Source organism: Chroicocephalus ridibundus, chromosome 11 (genome assembly GCF_963924245.1).
Source record: "Chroicocephalus ridibundus chromosome 11, bChrRid1.1, whole genome shotgun sequence".
In the NCBI taxonomy this organism is placed as follows: Eukaryota; Metazoa; Chordata; class Aves; order Charadriiformes; family Laridae; genus Chroicocephalus; species Chroicocephalus ridibundus.
In genome coordinates, this window is record NC_086294.1 from 3,166,804 (window position 1) to 3,185,763 (window position 18,960).

At 44.2% G+C, this 18,960-nt stretch overlaps 1 protein-coding gene across 3 annotated transcripts in view; it reads right to left on the minus strand.

Moving 5' to 3' along the window:
- CTNNA1 (catenin alpha 1) overlaps positions 1–18,960 on the minus strand; it is a 122,222-nt gene that overhangs the window by 72,898 nt on the left and 30,364 nt on the right. For all 3 annotated transcript variants that reach the window (XM_063348694.1, XM_063348695.1, XM_063348696.1), the window contains exon 7: positions 16,683–16,886. In XM_063348694.1, the coding sequence (XP_063204764.1) occupies positions 16,683–16,886 (204 nt within the window). The remainder of the gene's footprint in view (positions 1–16,682; positions 16,887–18,960) is intronic.

Genomic DNA, 18,960 nt, shown 5'->3' on the forward strand with positions numbered 1-18,960 from the left:
ACAAAACCACACCATTCTGCTCAGAAAAAAGGATTTCTTTGTGATTATCAAAACAACTTCGACCAAGGCCATCACACAGCTCAATTTCTATTTTGACACCTGGTTTGGTTATTTCTTTTTTTATGTAATGCAGTTATAATCAGGAAAGGCCTGTTTTACCAGTGCGTTTTCAAAAGCATTTCACTGCCTTTGAAACAGGTATTTCAAATTAGTAACGTATTTCCAGTATCTTCATTAATATTAAAAAAAAACCCTCCAAAAGTCTTGCTTTCCCGTATGAGAGCTATACGTTATAACTTCACTCTTGCAGAGTCTGTTCCCTGACAAAAAAAAGAACGTCAAGAGAACGCACAGGTTAGCCTTCTTCCAAATTTCATAACATCTTTTAACTTCCACGGCAGCTGACCAAAATCTTCAGGACTGCTCCAGGCTAAAACCCACTCCTAATCCCTGTAACTTACCCCAGAATTCCCACTCGAGGGCTTGCTGGGAGCAGTGGAAAATGCAGGGGCTGGTTAGCAGGAGCTGGGGCTGGTTTGTAAGCAGTTCACATCTTAAGGACAATCGAATCTTGACCATATGAAGTGATAAATTTCAACCCCGGCCCACGCAGAATCCAGTTACGCGCTAACTTGTACATCCATCCATCCATCCATCCATCCATCCATCCCCCCTCGCGCTCCAGCTGCAGGGGTAACTAGCAATTTCATTCAAATATCTTCACAGGCAACAGTAACTGAGCAAGTCCTTTAAAATTACTGTCTAGTGCTGTCAATGTATTATTTCTTAAGGGAAAAAAAGTGGTATTGCAACAGCACGAGGTAGTTTATTTATTTTTTACTGCTCTTTTCACCTGTGATGCAGGGGAGGAAGGGAAGGGATGAAGAGAACTATCTGTCTGGTCTGGAAAACGACAGATTCTCAAACATTTTGTACTACTTTTGTGCCGCTGCCAGGTAATGGAGCTACCGGTGATCTCTTAAGGCTTATTCTTATATATCTAGACAAGTGAACAGCGGAAGTTTTATGATATAGAGCACACAGGTTCTATACCTCTGCAACACATTTCCACCACTGAGGCAAAAATATCTACTCGTACAGATAAGCAATGGTGGGAAGAGTGCCAGGGTGCCAAGAAAATCATCCTGCAATAACATGCATCTTTTTCTCCAGAGCTCAGAAGAAAAGTGAAATTGGCAATAATACATCATATGCTAAAACTGAGTTTTCATTGAACTGAGTTTTCCTGGTTTCCATTAAATCATGATGCTGGGGCAAAGGTCGGACTCTATGAGCCAAAACTGGACTCAGCGTTAACAAAAGCAACATACCTGAAATATTTTGCAAAGTGTAAGAGGTTTATGTTTCTTGTTCCCTTGAACATGTTTTCCAGTTGAGCTCCAAGAGCCAGGGTGACGGACTCTAACTTGTTACCCGGTTAGGTTTGCCAGGTCTCCCCCGGAGAGCAGCACGCTTCCTCCCCAGAGACCTCCAGGGGTTGGCAGTTCATGCCTCGCCAGCAGATGGGAGGCAGAAGAGTGTCTTGGCTCTGTTTTACACAATTCCAGATGTAAAGAGGTTATTTTATAGTGGGTTCGGCATCTTACTTCTTTAGGAGCTTGCCAGCTTGTGTCCTTCCCTCCCCACCGCGAGCAGGCAGGGTGCGTGATGGTGCCGGGGCTCAGCACTCCAGCAGCCCAGGTCCAGGCTGCTCCGCCACGGTCGGTGGTGCCTCTGGGGCAGGGGGCTCCTCCTGGGCCATCCTGGACCGGAGCCCCAAGCCCAGCTCCCACCCAACCCGGCAGAGAACATTAGAAAACTCTGGAACGCAGTGGAAAAGCAGCACATCGGCATCATGCTGCAACAACCAGCCCCCACAGTCTTACAGTGTGGGTCTACGCAGGCCCTAGAGACACACCAGAATTGCTGGCAAAAGCTCTGTTTTAAACCTACGGTGTTTCTTCACGCAGCATGTAGGTGAAAACGATGCTGGATCACCCCCGATTGCTGTGCGAGCAGGTGAGGCCCAATCCAGGCTGCTCACAAATGACAACCCAGGAGCTCAAGGAGGGCAGCACAATATTTTGTCAATACTTACAGCTGTTTCCTCACCAGCGATTTTGTTGAATGACGACTAGTTAAGCTTGGCTACAGGTCAATTCATCTCACTTTGGGTATGGCTGGGTAGATGGGAGTAGGAGAATGGATGGGCTAACGTCTCAGAATACCAAATCAGAGGGACAAAACGCTTCTGCAGGAGCCACGAGACAGCTGCTGGGGCTGGTGAGTAATCCGCTACTGCGGAGCCGCCTTCACAGGCATGATTTTTCATTTTGATGTTAATTAGTAACCTTATCTAAAGAATATCTCAAGTTTTCCCTTCGCAAATTACATGAACTAATAGATACATCCAGAAAAAATGAAAAGCAGGCTGAAGTTTACACCCGCAGTAATTGTAAGAGCCTTGAAATATTTTAGTTTTTATCATATTTTACATGCATGTGAAAGGCTTTAGAAATAGAACACCTAAAATTGGAACAACACAGACCCCTGCAAAACTCAAATTAAAAAGAGTGAGCCAAGACAGCATATGCCCTTTCCAAGAGAAAGAGAATGCATTTTAAATCTGGGAATAAAGCCACCTAACTCCTGGCAAGACATCTCAGAGAAACAGATAATAAAACAATCCTACCAGTACAGTCATAAGACATTCAAAGCTAGAATTAACGTATCCTTTATTCATTATTAGAAATATAAATAGCTTTAGTTTGCGACAGGTTTTAAGTATTTCCTGTAGGAAGGGATTCAACAGCCTTAACCTGCAATATAGCAACAGAAAAACCCCTAGATATGAAGTTGCCTTCGACAGGAAGCAAAAGGCATTAAAAAAAACCTGGAAATAGCATCGAAAGCTGACTAACTGTCGAGGGACTAGCGAGCGAGCACTTCTAGATTTCCCAGCACCAAAAAGCAGAAGTATCTCCTCTCCCTCCCAACACGTGCGCGTCAGTGGCTTCGCTTGCCTCCAGAGAAGACACAATTGCTTGGAAGAAGAACGCCCTTGCTGGCCATGAGGTTGGCCCCAGCGGTGGCAGTTAAATAAAGCCGGCAACCTTACTGCCGTCCCCTCCATCTACCTACAGCAAGTGACTCACCCAGGAACCCTGCCGGATTCAAAAGACACTGAAAACGTGGCATGCCTAACGTCATCCCTCCCAGAGACACTACAAGCCATTATTTACTAAGCTAATTAGCCAGCCACCCTTGCAGATAATGAGAATGCATTAAAGTATTTAAAATTCCGGCACAAGCCTGACACATACAAAGTGGCTGCCCTTCTTCAAAAGAAAACGAATGTCAAAGGAAATAAACCATTTAGGAACAGTCAGCAGATCTGAGGTGGAGCGGGAAGGTGGCATCACCTACGGGAAGCGTTTCAGAAAAAGTCAGCAAAGCAAAGCAGAGCGCTATGGGATGCAGAGGTCTTTCACATCTTTATTGTATCAGCCTCTACTTGCAAAGAAATCATTACACATGACTTAAATTAGCAGTAGGTAGATGATAAAGCAGCAGCTACTCAAAACAAACAGAATTAATGTACAGAACTGTACAATCTGGCACAGAAAACCAGGGAAATTGAATGTACTTAAGCTGACAGTGATCTGAATAACCCAGCTGGTTAAATTCAGTTTTACACCAAGAAATAAGCTTTAACTTGACTATACACTTCACGGCAGCCTAGTACTGAAAGCACCCTTCCCTTTACATAGGCACTGCTCCAGAAGCGGGTAATATAACCAAAGTCAGCCCAAGTTTACAAAATGCATAAAATAAATTAATCCATCTACTGGAAATGACACCAGGAAAACTCCCAGGAGATACTGGGAGTATCCCCGAGTACTTGATATAGTCCTGCTCTTCCAAAAACACTTCCTAAACTCCAGTTGAGAGTATCCGTGATTTTTTTTTTTTTTTTTGGGGGGGGGGGGAATGTTTCTACAGCACTGCAAAACTGATTGAGGATAAAAATTTAGAGGCAGTTTGGAGATTTCAGCACCTGTCACCAAAGAGCCAGTTTTACATTCTCTGTGACTAAGTCTTCATGAAAGCATACGGGGGAGTATCAGGACACGAAGATTTGCTGCTTAATTACCACCTTTTTCTCTACACAAATATTCCTCATCGGATCTCCTCATTCATTCGAGTCGCAGCTCCCCCAGTAGAGTCCCACGGCGTCTGCACGGACAGGAGCAGCCCTTGGGGGTGACAAGGGGTGTGTGACAGCAGGGGTGGGAGATGAGCCATAGCCAGGCGAGCCCGGGCAGCAGTCTCACCCGCAGCTACAAAAGAGCTAAGCCTGCTTCAAACCAGGTCCCGCAACGCAGGAACATAAAACTCTGAAGTTTGAGAAGACCCTGCCTTCCTCAATTAAAAGATTCCACAGGAAGAAACACAACCATCTTGTAGGCCATTAGCTCCAAAGGGGTCAATGCTCAGGTGCAAGACAGAAGGGCTTTCAGCTTCTTTCTTTTTTAAACTTTTCAGTTATTTCTGCATTAACTTCTCGTTTTCTTGGCTTCTTTCAGTCCAGCGACCTCTAGAATTGGGATTCTTTGACTCCTGGAGAGGTGCCCAAAAACTCATTCTGCCTCTAAGGGAATTCACAATTTGGCATTTAAGGGGAACGGTATCAAATGCTATGGCTGCAGTCTGATTCTGTACTTGACATCAGAGCTCTCGTGTCACCTTCTTCCCCCAAAATGACTCAATAAAGACAGTCCTCAAAGGAGAGGTTCAAAGACATAGCAGGGAAGAGCAAGCAAGCCCCGCATTACAAATATTTCCCTACACAGTTCAAGAAGCCGACTGGTGAGGTGGGGAAGACACACACAGGAACCCTTGGAAAAAAACGAGATTAAATTGAAGTCACCGACACAGCAGGCACCTGGGCACTATAATGTAGCCAGTTGCTCAACCCCTACACAAGTAGAATCAATTACTGGGGTTTAGTTAAGATGCTTTGAATGAAATTAATGCATACTTAAAAGCAATGCACGGTATTAGGTGAAAAAAACCTGGGGACAACACGTAAATGGAGGTGCATGACTTGGGCCAGCACTGACATTCACTGCTGTAATTCAACTGCTGGGAAGCTTGAAACACCCACCAAGACCTTCCAACACCAGATACGGGACAGACTGTGTGCGCTACAGAAGTCCCAGGGTTATCTTCCTACTCAGGAAACAGGATTTTTTTATTTTTTTTTTTAAAAGCGTCGTATACCAATGTCGCTAATTAACATCTGGAATGAACCTGAAACCTGTCAATACAAAAAGTCACAAGCTGGTATCAGGAAGGAAAAGAAACTTCAAAATATAGATAAGTCTCAAGTATATAGTGAGGGGTGCCTCGAAGAAGATAGTTCAGGATCTCCAGCATTCCTTAATATTTCTGTGTGTATTTCTTTTACTTCTTGAGAGAAATTATGCAACCACATTCATACCTCAAGACCACATAAAAAAAAAATTTAACAGTATCAGAATTATCTGAAGCCTTGAATAGTTGAAGACAGGGGCAGCGTGGTGGAGCCAGGGCATTTACTATGCGCAGCCTCACACTGCACGGACAGAACTTAATCTGTTATTATTAAAGAAAAAAAACAAACCACAACAAAAACCCACAAAAACAAAAAACAAAACAACAAACACAAGCCAAAACCCAAAACACACCCCCCCCACCCCCCCAAAACCAACCCAAGCACACAAAAAGGTGCCTGCCTCACTTGTAGGTCGAACCTTAGTCCAAAATTCAACCCACGTAACACAGAGGCAATAAAAAGTACATTCATTTATTTTTCTTAATGTGTCCATCTTTTAAGTATGGGATCAAACCAGATTCCCTAAAACGCAGCAGATGAAAGGCACGCTGGAAGGAAAGCGCGGAGCAGGCAAGAAGAGAGGGCTGGGTGGCCAGAGACCCCCCAAGGAGACACCCCGCCTGCTGCCTGACCACCCAGCAGAGCCAGCCCATTGCCCTGTGGCCACCAGGACCAACCCGTTTGTAGCCACAGACCTGTGCCTCATCTCCCTCCAGTTACTCCAGTGCACCTTGCTCCAGTTGCTCCATCACCCACGCCTCCTTTGCTCCACGGAGACACTCAGCTCTCAAGACACCATACCTACAGAGTTAAACGGTTTCTCAACCAAGAACCTTCTGTTTTCAAAGCCCTTTTTTTTTTTTTTCTTCCCCCCATCTTTTTTTCCAAAGAGCTACCAGGCTTCACTTTCCACGTTTTTTCCGCAGGTTTCATAAAGTAACTGATAATGTCAATTCAAGTTACATATTCAGTAAGCCACAGATGACAGCACCTCAGGCATACAGAAGAGATTCTGAGTCGAGAAGCAATTCTTTATTTTTTTGTTTCTGGCCACATATGGCAGCACCCAACGAATGGCAAAAGCCTCTTTTCTTGACAGTCGGAGGTTAACATGTACGTAGTATGAGTCAATAATCCACGAACGGCTGCACATCACGCAACATTTGCATTCAATCCGAAGCCTACAGACATTAAAGAAAAATACACACAATTTAGGAAAGGCACAGTTACTTGTGAAAGTAAGCTCAGGACCATGCCACTGCCTTCTCCCTGACTACTGCTAATTTTGCAAGTGCCCAGATTTTCCTCTTATGGCCTGATGCCAAGGGAAGGCTTTTTTTCAATTGGCGCTGAGGAAAATGCATCTTTTCGCACACCTTTGCAAGGAAGTTCTTGGCCTGAGAGCCTCTAGGTTTGTTGCTGTTACTGTAAAGGAGCCACTCTTTTAGAATGCGAATTCGGCAAGAATCATTTTTGAGTACACAGTCTCCGAAGCCAGGAAGTCTTTTCAAATAGGTTTGAGCAGAAGAATTTTTAACCCCGGCGTATGCAAGTTGTCTCTGCTCTGTTTCTCCTCTGCCCATTTGCTTTTAACTCCTGTCCCTCCTGCTGAAGGAACACGTCCCTCTGCAGACCAGAAGGAAGCCAAAGTTTTTCTCCTCTATTTCGACAGCTTTCCAAGATACAGCATAGCCCGCATCCTTTCCCCAGACACGAGGAGGATTAAGTCACTCTTCCGCCTCTATTTACATTCAAGAGTGCTGCCACTACTTGGATAAGCCACAAACGCTAATTATTCTGTATTGATTCAGTTGACTTTCTGGGACAAAGTAGGTCTAAAGTTCCAGGACACATTATGAGCATTACCGAACATCAGGTGGGTTTTTTTTTTTTCGGGTTTTTTTTTTTTTTTTTTTGTTTACACAGCATAAACCAGGTTAAGCAAAGAACACCGTCTAGATATTAAACGCCATATCCAGAATAGAAATTCTGGGTTCCCATCAAGACCTTCACTGCTTGTGAAGGTGAAAAAAGGTGAAGAGATATTGAAAAGCGAAAAAAAGAAGCAGAGGACAAGAGGTTTTGCATAAGACCAGGGAACTGGAGAGGATGTAAGCGGTACCACACAATAACAGGGCCATGTATGTACACAGACAGCGCCTGCCCTCATTCTCTCACTTCATTATCTCCTGAATCCCACCTTGCAGAAAGGCAGGAACTTAAATAGAGTTTGCGTTAGATCAAGGCTAAAGAACGGGGAAGTCCAGGACTTCAGATGGAAGTATTTTGTTGTAATGCAAGAACTGTAGTATTCCAATTTTGTAATAATTCCATCATCCCTTTCCTCCAACAAGAGAAATTCAAAAGCCCAGTTGTCTGTGTAATACTTCTGCACACTGAGAGCATGATCCTGCTGGAGGCTAAAAGGCTGTTTATCCACAGATCAGTAGTCACTGTGCAAACTTCCATGCTCTGTTCCATCTATACCCCTCGATTTTGGCTTTCAGAGAGTGCTCAACTATCACCAAACGGAGCTTCATTAGGGGTGACTATAAATTTAATCTTATGTAGGCAGAGAGAGTTCAAATATTTTCCTACAAAACGGTAGAATTCAAATGAATTACGTAATAAACCACAGAATTTTAAAGCGGAATCCACGCATAGCATTATAGCATATTTATGTAAAGTGGTTTACAGCTCCAAAGTAAACTTGCTGCTGAATGCCAACCGCCGTATCACAAACACGCGCACACACCTTATTTCAGGTCTTCCTGCCACCAATCTTAAATATTACTTGATCAACATTAGATGAAGAAAGGTCTGGATTTATGTGGTAATATTAGAAGATACGAGATATGTGTTAACACTGGAGATAGATATATGCCAAAGAAGAAAGGGAAAAGAGATGTTTCATCAGTACAAACCTAAAGGGGTGGGGGAGGACGGAAGCCTTCACCGCCACACAAGGTATTGACAGAACTCCATTCTCAAGTTTAGACTTCGATTCTGCTGCGCAGACGAACGGAGTAAGCACCGTAAGTGAGGGCAGCAACCTTCTTTTACATTAAGAGCCTACAACAAAAATGCTGAAAAGTGTGGAGAGACTGCAAGGCTGAGGACTGCTGTACAAGACAGTTTAGACTAAGTCCCAGCTACTGTCAAATCTACCCAATTTAAGAGTTATTACCAGCAATTTTGCACCAAACAAGCGGCAAAGGCTGAAGGTAGTGGGTGGAGAAGAGCAATGATTTAAGATTTCAATAGCCTGCTAAGCTTGTGCTGGAACTGGATTTCAGGTGTGCGCGTTGGGCTTCGTTGTGATCCTTTAAGGAGGCATTAAGGCAGCCGTACGCTTCTGTAAGAAACGCATTCTCACTGCGTAGCACAAGCGCTGCCCTGGGCCTGAACAAGTATTTGGGACTCTCAGGTTGTGCCACTCGCAAAAACGAATTGGTAGCCTCAGCAGAGGCTGGCTGCGCTGACCTTTACCACCAGCCACGTCAAACAACTGGAGACCAGAAGCGCTGCCCTCCCTCCCCTCTGAGGCTCAGCACCCTCATCCCAGCAGCTTGGGATCCCTAAGCCAGCCGTTCCCCACACGCATCAGGATGAGCTCAGAGGAACCGCTGGAATGACAGGGAGCTCTGAAGAGCTTTACAACCCAAAGCTCACAAGGTTGATAAAGCTTTGCGTGAGCTGGCTGCCCTTTATTTCCACAGGCCCTTATAGTACCACCTAAAAACCAAACGTTCCCACAACATCTTCTGAAGTCATACCCCACGCCAAGTCCCAAACCAGGATGACGCTGGGTGAGCAGCCTGGAAGCTCTTCTCTGTGGCCCGAAAATGCCTGACTGATGCAGCGTGAAATTCTTATCATCTTCATCAGGCTTCACTCCAAGTATGCTGAATTATTTACTCTCTGTCAGCCTGTAAACGTTAAACTTAAAAACTGTATCTCTTCAGAATGGTTTTGTTTTTAAAAGCAGCATCTTTGTCAAACTGATAACGTCTATGGAAATCAGTGCCCAGCGTAACAGCACCGCTCTCTTTACTGAGCGGCAGAGTCCATGACAGGAAAATCCATCCAGGCTTTCAAACCACGTCCATCACGTTAGCATTCAAGCATCTTAAACTGACAGAAACAATATTAAAAAAGAAAGTGTAGATTATCTCAAGGCAGAATTTTTATCAGCAGCTTTATCATAAATATGGATCAGTCTGCCATTTTAATTCACGTCTATTTCCACAGAAACAGTTGCTTTCATTAGAAGGGCTATGCAAGAGCCCTTTCGAATATATAGATGTTTGCTGTAAATAAAGTTTTACAGTCATCTGAAAACTCACACGCATTCCTTTCCAAGCTTGGATCCTTGATGGGAATACAAAGCTGTGGATATCAACACTATTAATAGGCAAATTCACAATGAAAACGCATCTCCGTTCTGTAAATGGCAAATGTGTCAGGAGTAGAAATACCCTTTGCTGGTAGTTCTGAAGACAAAATTATTTCTCCCAAGAGATATCGAGTACATAAGCGAGGCACTTTCTTGCCCATTCATTTTCAAGCATCGGAGGTGCTCAAAGGAGCTTAGGGACGAAAAGCAGAATAGTGCAATGAAGATGGAGCAAACAGTACTTATTTGGAGTAGTGCATTTCCATAAGCGCGCTAAACACAGAAACAGGGTGCAAACCAAGCATTTAGCGAGTTATGAGACCACCAAGTCTGAAACCAGGAGCGTCGAGACCTACTTCAGATATCCCGAGAGCCAAACCACACTGGCCCGCACGCAAGAGTTCCTACTCGGCAGCGTAGCGCAGCGACCTGGGGTTCGACCACCTCGCTTACCTTCAAGTGGGTGCTGCACAACTGTAAAGTAGATTAAAATCTAACCCTAGAAGAAATATAACCCCCCACCCCCAAACCAACCCAGCCATGGTACCCAACCACTTGAGGCCAAAGAGAAGATGAGAACTCGGGGAAAAAAATAAAAAAATAAAAAATAAAAAATCAGTTGAAATCATCTGTGCCTGGAATGCCTGCTCTGAAACCAGCCCCCAATGGTTTTTCTCCATTTGCTGCCAAGCACCTCTAATGCAATCCAGACAGCCAAGGACACAGTCAGAATGTTAATATGAAAGCATTAAAATTCCCATTGAAATAGGACCTGTCAAGCTACTTTATGTAACATGATTTATCGTTTCCAAATGTAGTAACAAGGGATTTTATTGTACAAGAGCATGTTGTACACAATGGGGCTCCGGGTTCGCATCCCGCACTAGCCAAACTAGAATTTCTGACAAAGTTTATGCTAGTACATGTCCAAGTTACTGGTGTGTGCAGGAAAGGGTAGCTATATGCATTAGAAATTGATGGGGTACAGAACAGACTTAAAGAGAGAGCTCTCTGCTCATTTCTGTGCATACGAAATAGAACCGGACACCTCTGATCGTGCTGCTGAACGGCTCTACGACAGCACTCATGGAAAGAAGCCCAACCGTCCCCATCCCTCAGGGCACTCGCATCAAGCAATAAAAACGGACTGTCAAAAGCGTAAGGAAGTTTTCATTTCCAGTCTCACGCGTCAATGGGATAACGCATGTCTTCTGCAAGTCCAACGTTGTCAAACTGAGAGCAGACTGGAAATTTCTGGTTAAGTTTCCAGCGGATGCCCTGCACTTTCTAACCCACTAAACCCCAACCTTAGAAACCACAACCTCTTATGTTTATGATGTTTAACACGGCAGCTAAAAATCAAGGCGAGCTGCTCAAGTTCTGCACTAAAAACCACTCGTGGAGAGGTACAGCACAGAGCACATACCCTGTCACGACTTACAGCTTGTGGATTTTTGTGTCTGTAGACACATTCTTCCCTCTCCGTTCTGCACACCAGCTTCTGCGAAATACTTCAGCTCTGTCAGCCCCGCTATTCTTTTTTCTACGCATTCAATTTAGGTAGTTTAGATAACATAACTGCAATAAAAACTACACATAAAAATTTGAAGCAGAGTTCATTAGTACAGCACAGAAAAGCAGAGACATTGACAAGAATTGTACCTGTTCTCTACGTCGGGAGAAGTATCATACCAGCTGCTCGTGCAAATTTATCCACAACACTGGGATAAATTGGTAGTAGCGTAAAAAAAAAAAATAAATATACTGCTTCATATTTTTTTATTTGGAGCAAACTGCAACCAGGCAATGCTTAACCACGCAAGATTATGGAGTTAGATACAAAAGACTGTTTCTGTTGTGTTTTGTTACATCGCTGCACGCAGGATCCCAGCTTTCTTACTAACTTCTTCATTGCTGTACTATTAGTCTTGACCATCGCTCCAGCACATGCTTTGTTCTGTCCTCTTGCCCTGCCTAAGTCTAGTGTCGATGGCCAACTAAACTCAAACATGCTTTGAGATTTTTTCATTTAATTAATGAAATACACACCAGGAATGCCCGACTGCAACAGATCACACAAAGATCTGGATCTTGCCAAACTTAGCTTTACCTTGGCCAGCAGATCCAGAGAGGGGATTCTCCCGCTCTGATCTCCTGAGACCCCACCTGCAGTGCTGTGTTCAGCTCTGGAGCCCTCAGCACAAGAAGGACATGGACCTGTTGGAGCGGGGCCAGAGGAGGCCACAAAGATGATCCAAGGGCTGGAGCCCCTCTGCTGTGGGGACAGGCTGAGAGAGCTGGGGGGGTTCAGCCTGGAGAAGAGAAGGCTCCGGGGAGACCTTCCAGCCCCTTCCAGTCCCTAAAGGGGGCCTACAGGAAAGCTGGGGAGGAGCTGTTGGCAAGGGAATGTAGCAACAGGACGAGGGGCAATAGTTTAAACTAGAGCAGGGCAGGGTTAGATCAGCCATTAGGAAGAAGTTCTTTCCACTGAGGGTGGTGAGACACTGACCCAGGTTGCCCAGAGAGGGGGTGGGGGCCCCATCCCTGGAGACATCCAAGGCCAGGCTGGATGAGGCTCTGAGCAACCTGATCTAGTTGAAGATGTCCCTGCTCACTGCAGGGGGTTGGACTAGATGGCCTTCAGAGGTCCCTTCCAATCCAGCACATTCTATGGTTCTATGTCTGATGTGGTCAATTTATTGCATTCCAGGCAGATGATCCCAGATCCAAGACCTTGGACTACTCTGCTTTTACAGTGCTAGACAGAATCAATAATGATTTTTTTTAGGCCTTCCCATTCTCGCTGTGCCATTCAGCATTAGCAGTAAGAATCAAGCTTATTCCAAGTAATAAAAATCAAATGCACATAGAGAGCTCATGTTTGCTATTTCAATCCAGGAGGGATCTGCAATGCAAGTTTAAAGAGGAAAACTATTTTCTGTTGGAATTGTGAGAAGTAAGCAAAAGCCATAATGGTACCCAGCTCTCCCTAGGCAAAGTGGAAGACAAGGGGAAAAAGCTAAAAGAATCAGATGCTAACATTAAGGGATGAACAGCTGGCATTTTCAGGAATGTGGCTTATAAACCACAAGAGGTTGGGTAATAAAATGGCAGACAACATGCAGTGGACATAGGTAATAAGCGATGTACGAGGGAAAGACCATCTAACTTAACATTCACAGAAATGGACTCCTACCACCGTGACTCAGAAGCTAAATGTTGACGGTAGCTGTTTCATCGAGATACACCCTCGGTGCTCAGCAGCTATCAGAAAGAAAATCAAGTGTCAGGCCCTGTTAGTACAGGACTACAGAGCGAAACCAGAAGATAACATGACACTGCCTGAATCCTGAATGGCAGGCACAGTCCTGGTCCCCAGATCTCAAAGGGAATCCAAAGATCCAGACGAGGCGCAGGAGGAGACGGTGGAATGTGTCTACACCAGCATCCTGGCTCAGATCAGAAGCACACTCTTGACACTCATCTTGCTGACGCTTCGCACACAGCGATTCTCATCTCAGAGCCCTCTTGGGCCACACGAGCTGGATTCTCCGAGTGAATCGAAACAAGGAGACAACCGCTACCGCACCAAATGCCAACTAGTACCCACTCCCCAGGACCAGGCTCAGTTCAGCTGATGCAAACTTCTGTGAAATGCAGAGCACGGGCATTGAGCTCTAACTCACTCTACAAATGCCATCCTAATCCAGCACGCTGCTTGGTAATGAGGGCATGGCCAAAGCTGAGAGCTGGTGTTGGATATCTTGTTTACGGCAAGAGCCTAATAAAATGAGGACACTTCATTCCAGGGAAGATAAGACCGAAGTCTCCTACGTTATGTGTCTCAAACAACATAAGTAGCATAGAAAAGGATGAGCAAGGAATAACTGCTCAGGGTCTCTTCCTAAATGCGATGGAGGGAAACATCCAACAGAACAGGCAGAAGGCCATTCTGCTTCCAAACAGGAGGAGATGTTTCTATGCACAGCACCTGTGTAAGCAGGAGAAGTCCTAGCTCTGGAAGTATCTGAGCTGCAGACTGCCAGCACTTCGGGATACTTTGGGTAAACAAGACTACACCCCTCCCTGGTTACTGTCCTCTCTCTTGTAGGATCCACTCCTGACCGCTGTCAAGACAGGGTACCGGCCTCGATGTACAAAATTCAGTCTGACCAAGTTGGACTACTCTTGAAAATGGCAAGACAGGTGTGCTAGGTGGAAAAGGAAATAAAACACACACCAGTCTAAGAAAAGGGGATACAAACTTCTGTAACAAACTATTGAAGAAGTAAACCTTGCCCTTCTTTTAGGGCCACAATCACAGGCTTCATCACCGTGCCAAGAGATCCTACAATTCAGTTTATTACCGAGAACTGTAATTCAGACAGAAACTTGTGCTACACATAGTAACGCAGCCTGCAACACTCGCAGACTGACAGACCCTCCGGGACTAGCCCACAGGGCCAATTAAACTGTGGGTCCAAAACACTAAACTTTTGAGTTACAAACTATCTAGGAAGCAGCCTTTTTATTGCCAGAGAGCTGAAAAAACAAAACAACAAAACAAAAAAAACACAAACCAAAAAAATCACCCCAAAAGCTAGAGGCAGTCACTAAACCAGAAGGCATTTAAAACTAAAAGGGAATCTGCCTCAAGAGATTCCTGTGCTTCAACCTTTCCGGTGTATTCCTCATCCAATCTCCTCTCCGAATTTTTGCACTTGGCCAATAAAGAGCTCTCATTCTAGCACTCAGATAGCATCTATCATGCACTGCAAGTGCTGTGCAATTAACAGATTTAATGCCCAATTCATTTCCTTCTTCAAAGGGAGCCTGGAGGAAAGCACGCCAGGAGATGGCTGGGTACGGTAGCTGTGGGTATATCATACATATACATGATATGACATTTCCTCTACCACTTCTGTAACTCAGCACATCCCCACTCTTCCTGTAGATGTAGCAAGCCTTTTTCACTGTTTAGATCCCCAACTATTATTCATTCTTCAGCTTAACCATTGAGGGGGTTTTTTCTCCCCTCAGTATGGATTTTTACACACCATCCCACATTTTCACCATAATTTATCAATTGCTTTTTCCACTCCATTTCACTGAATTTCTAATCTCATTTCCCCAACTACACTGTCTACAATCATAACGTAGCAGTGACTTTAAAAAATTCAGTATGCTCCACTAAATTCACAATGTGTTGAAAGAGATAACAGAGGGAATACATTCTTCCCATCTCAGCGTGATTACTTTAACTTGCATATCAGAGACAACAGGACGCGGCTGAGGAGGAGGATAGGCATTTCTGCCAGAGGAACTCAAAGCTCGGCAGTCTTACACAGGTAGCGACCAACTTTCGATGGGAGAAATGCCACCAACTCGTACGTGCAAGACCGAGCATTTACCTCTTCCACATTTTTAATTAGCACGTGGTGGATGTTTTATTCCGAAACATGCCGATAGGGCACCATTCAATGCAGCAGCACATTTGTTAGAGGGATATTACAGATGCACCATATACTAATAAAACACCCTGCTCTGAAAGGAATTCTAAGTGGCACAACTTCGCGCCTTGCTTCCCAGCTGCAGTCTTAACTTCTCTATAATGTCAATGCTGAGCGCAAGCTACTTTCACGAGCAATTAAGACAGACTACATGAAGTACCTAGCTCAGCCTGCAGGCTATATAAGACTTGGCTTTCAGTTTTATTCAATTACTTTGTCCTTGTCTTCAGTAAACAGAAATCCTTGTTTTACTTTCTCTCTACCGCACGCTGCATCTGTTCTCCAAATTATACCACCCTGAGCCCCACGCGGGAGCCTGTGGACCAGTTTTACGCTATGCTGAAGTAGTTTTCGCCAAAAGATTTGAAGGTAAGGTACATAACACAGTGATCTTCCTAAACAAATTCTACTGTCTCAAAAAGGTCTCTCTGAACCACGTTTCACCTCAAATGTGCTCAAAAGCATAAATATGACTTTGCCTCATCTCATTAAGATTTCTTCAGCCAGTTTTACTTGCCACAGTGCTACAAGCCATGTAGTTTGCTTAAGTTGTTGCCATTTCTGCTTTAGGTCTGAAATCAACTTTAACAGTATTTAAGTTTAAAGACTAGACGTAGTCTAAATCTAAATGATATCCTGACCTTATATCGCAACACAGCAAGAGCCATCCAGATTAAGACCCGCTGGGATAAGAACAAAGAGGCAACGGAGAGGGAGGGAGGTCCAATATTGTATCACGATGCCTTCAAACGCAGAAACTCTCCCCATGACACAACACTTACTCAACCGTAGGAACAGTCTCAGGCTTTCAATACTGTGTGCACATTAAATGCCTGAACGCTGGAAAGAGTGCTCAGAGTCCAATATTTATAGCAAACTGTTCTCAGAATTTCTTATGAAATATTTGACTTGGTACATCACCTCTACACAAACTCAACAGCAACACTAATTAACTTGATTCTGAGAATCTATGTCTTTTAGCTAAAAAGATGACAAAGTTAAACTTCCCAAGCTTCAACCGAAGGGAAGAAATACTACTTTTTCCAGAAGCCAAGTTACCTTACAGAAGCCGAGGCGGAAAACCAGACTAATTCTACCAAATTTCTATACAAACCAATACTAACAGTCACACAATAAAAACAGTGCCGAAGGGTTAACACTTTATGATGATAATAGCTTCTTGGAAGATTAGAGATCAGTTTTAAGATAAGTATCATTGATGATTTAAGTATATCTGATGCTCCTGACAAGCCTTTCAGGGACTACTGGTTACTGTTCAAATTCTGTTCGGGAACAGAACAAACCAACTTGGAGACACGCAGCTTCGGTTCCACATTTTTGATAATCACATGGAGTTAAAAACCACACAAACTAAGCAAGCAGACGAGAAGATACTCACATTCCCCATGTATTCGGAAAGTAGATCCTGCAAGGCCTGTCGCACCGCATTACACTCGGCAACTATACGTTCCCGTCGGTCATCACGTGTGCAGGATGAATCAGCCATCAGCGCTGCTCCGCTAATGATGCTCTCCAGGCGCTCTTCCAGGGAAGGCCTAAAACGTTCTTCACTGAAGGTCGATGGATCCACAATAATTTGTTTCTAGTAAAATCAAGGTTTTAGAAATTAGTAATCAGACCAAGCAGTTAGCTACTGTTAAGTCATCAAGACTACCAATGTTTACAGCAAACCCCTGATCAGCCATGAAAGGCAAACAACACGTAATTTTGGCATTGAGGAGGATTTTCATGAGTAGTTTCGTAAAATTACTAAAAGGTTCCCCAGCAGATTACATTGCTAGTCATTTCTTGTGCGGCTTTAACAGCTAAACAAAACTTGGCCACAGGAAGCCTCGTTACATGAATGGCAAAAATCAAATGTGCCAGCACAAATAAGGTTCAAAGTACAGACCTCTTCTTAACTACATGTCAATCCGGACACGCCTTCGCTAGTTGACTTGTCAGCTATAGTTATCCCACCATGAAGAAAAAAACCAAGGAAAACAAATGCCCAAAATTAGCCCTATAGTGCTCTGTTGTCCTAGTTTATCCAGCCTTTCTTCTCTTCACCATTATGCAGGTAAAAACAACAGCACTCACAAATTCTTAAAGTGAAACATCAACACGAATGTTTCAAAGAGCACAGAAATCCATTTCTCCATGGCAGAAAACTATCACAGGTTTCTCTTGACGGAGTATTAGCAAGCACCGCTCGTACCGAGAGACTTAAGGCTGAAACAGCAATCCTGATGTACCTGCTTCTCAAGGGGCCAATACCACCACCCACAGAAGTTCACCAGGAAAAAGTGGTGTAGTGTTTATCACCTTGTGAGTACTTTCAGGTGGTTTCTTTAAACAGGTTTGCAATTTATTAAGGAAAAATGATGTGGCCATTTCAAGGTTTGGTGGTTTCTTTAGGGTTTGGGTGGTTTTCTTCCCACTACAGGGGTGGGAGGGGAGGATGTTGCTGTAACTCTTTATAAAAGAGGCCCCAAAGTTTTTTGAAACGTGTGCTTTCACAATGAGTTTGTATGCAGCTAACTTCAACATCAAAGTCCCCGCCATTGCTTCTCCCGCCAGCCAGCACATTTCGTGTCCCTACAGAGTAACCACGCAGCCTTTGCTGTGGGATTAGAACATGGCCCGTGTTCTCCAACACGCTCCTCATTTTCCCCTCAAACTTTTAGCCGTGCAGATAATACAATGGTAGGATGCCATAACTGCACCCTCAGAGAAAGTGATTATCTTGTTATCTTCCGGTAGCCATTTAATATTTTACCCTCACAGTAAAGCCACTGGAATATTTGGGGGCATGCGTGCGCAAAGCCTGTATTACAAGAGCGCAGTAATACTCAAACCTTAGCAGGAAATGAAGTGCGGTGATAACATCTGCCAAGGACCTGAACACATTTGTTTTGTCACTCTCCCTTGGCAGGAATGAGACGACAAAGCTACGGCACACACGGCGCATTGAAGCTGGCCTGCTGAACAAGCCCGACTGCTATTAGTGAGCCTCACAAAGCAGAACTAGAAGTTCAAAAGCTCCACGTGAATGGCAACGCTCAAAAAAAGTCTCTGGCCATATATATATATATTAGAGAGTTCATACAGTAAAATATGGCCATATATCAGAAATCACATTAAATGGTTTGAGCTAGATTAGCCAATCCATGAACCCGAACCGAATTGCTTCTTCAATTCTGCGTACCCCAGTCAGCCCTTAACACTGGGTGCTGCCACAGGACCTGCCTTCCCCTGCCACAGACACCTGCTCGAACCTGCAGTCCCTTGGGTGCCAACCTGAGGCACACTCTGCAGACTTACGTATCTCAACGTACAGCTGACGGAATTTAAGAAAAGCAGACTTAAAACTGAAATCAGAGTCACAATGATCAAGAAAACCATGCCATCCTCTTGTTACCCAGGAGATCACCTAGAAAGGCTTCACACTGAGCACAAGGAGAACTCAAGCAGTACTTTATCCTGGTAAAAGAAACATGGCAGAAGGAGTAACGCAGGGGAGGAACAAAATTGGTAAGAGCAAAAAGGAGGTGGTGAGCGCTATCTGGCAAAACCAAAAGTATTAAACACCTCTTGAGTGATGGCTTTGCAATATTAAATAAAGTTAGTGCCAAGGTGTTTAAAATTCAGAGGCTGAATCAGTGGCAGGCACAGAA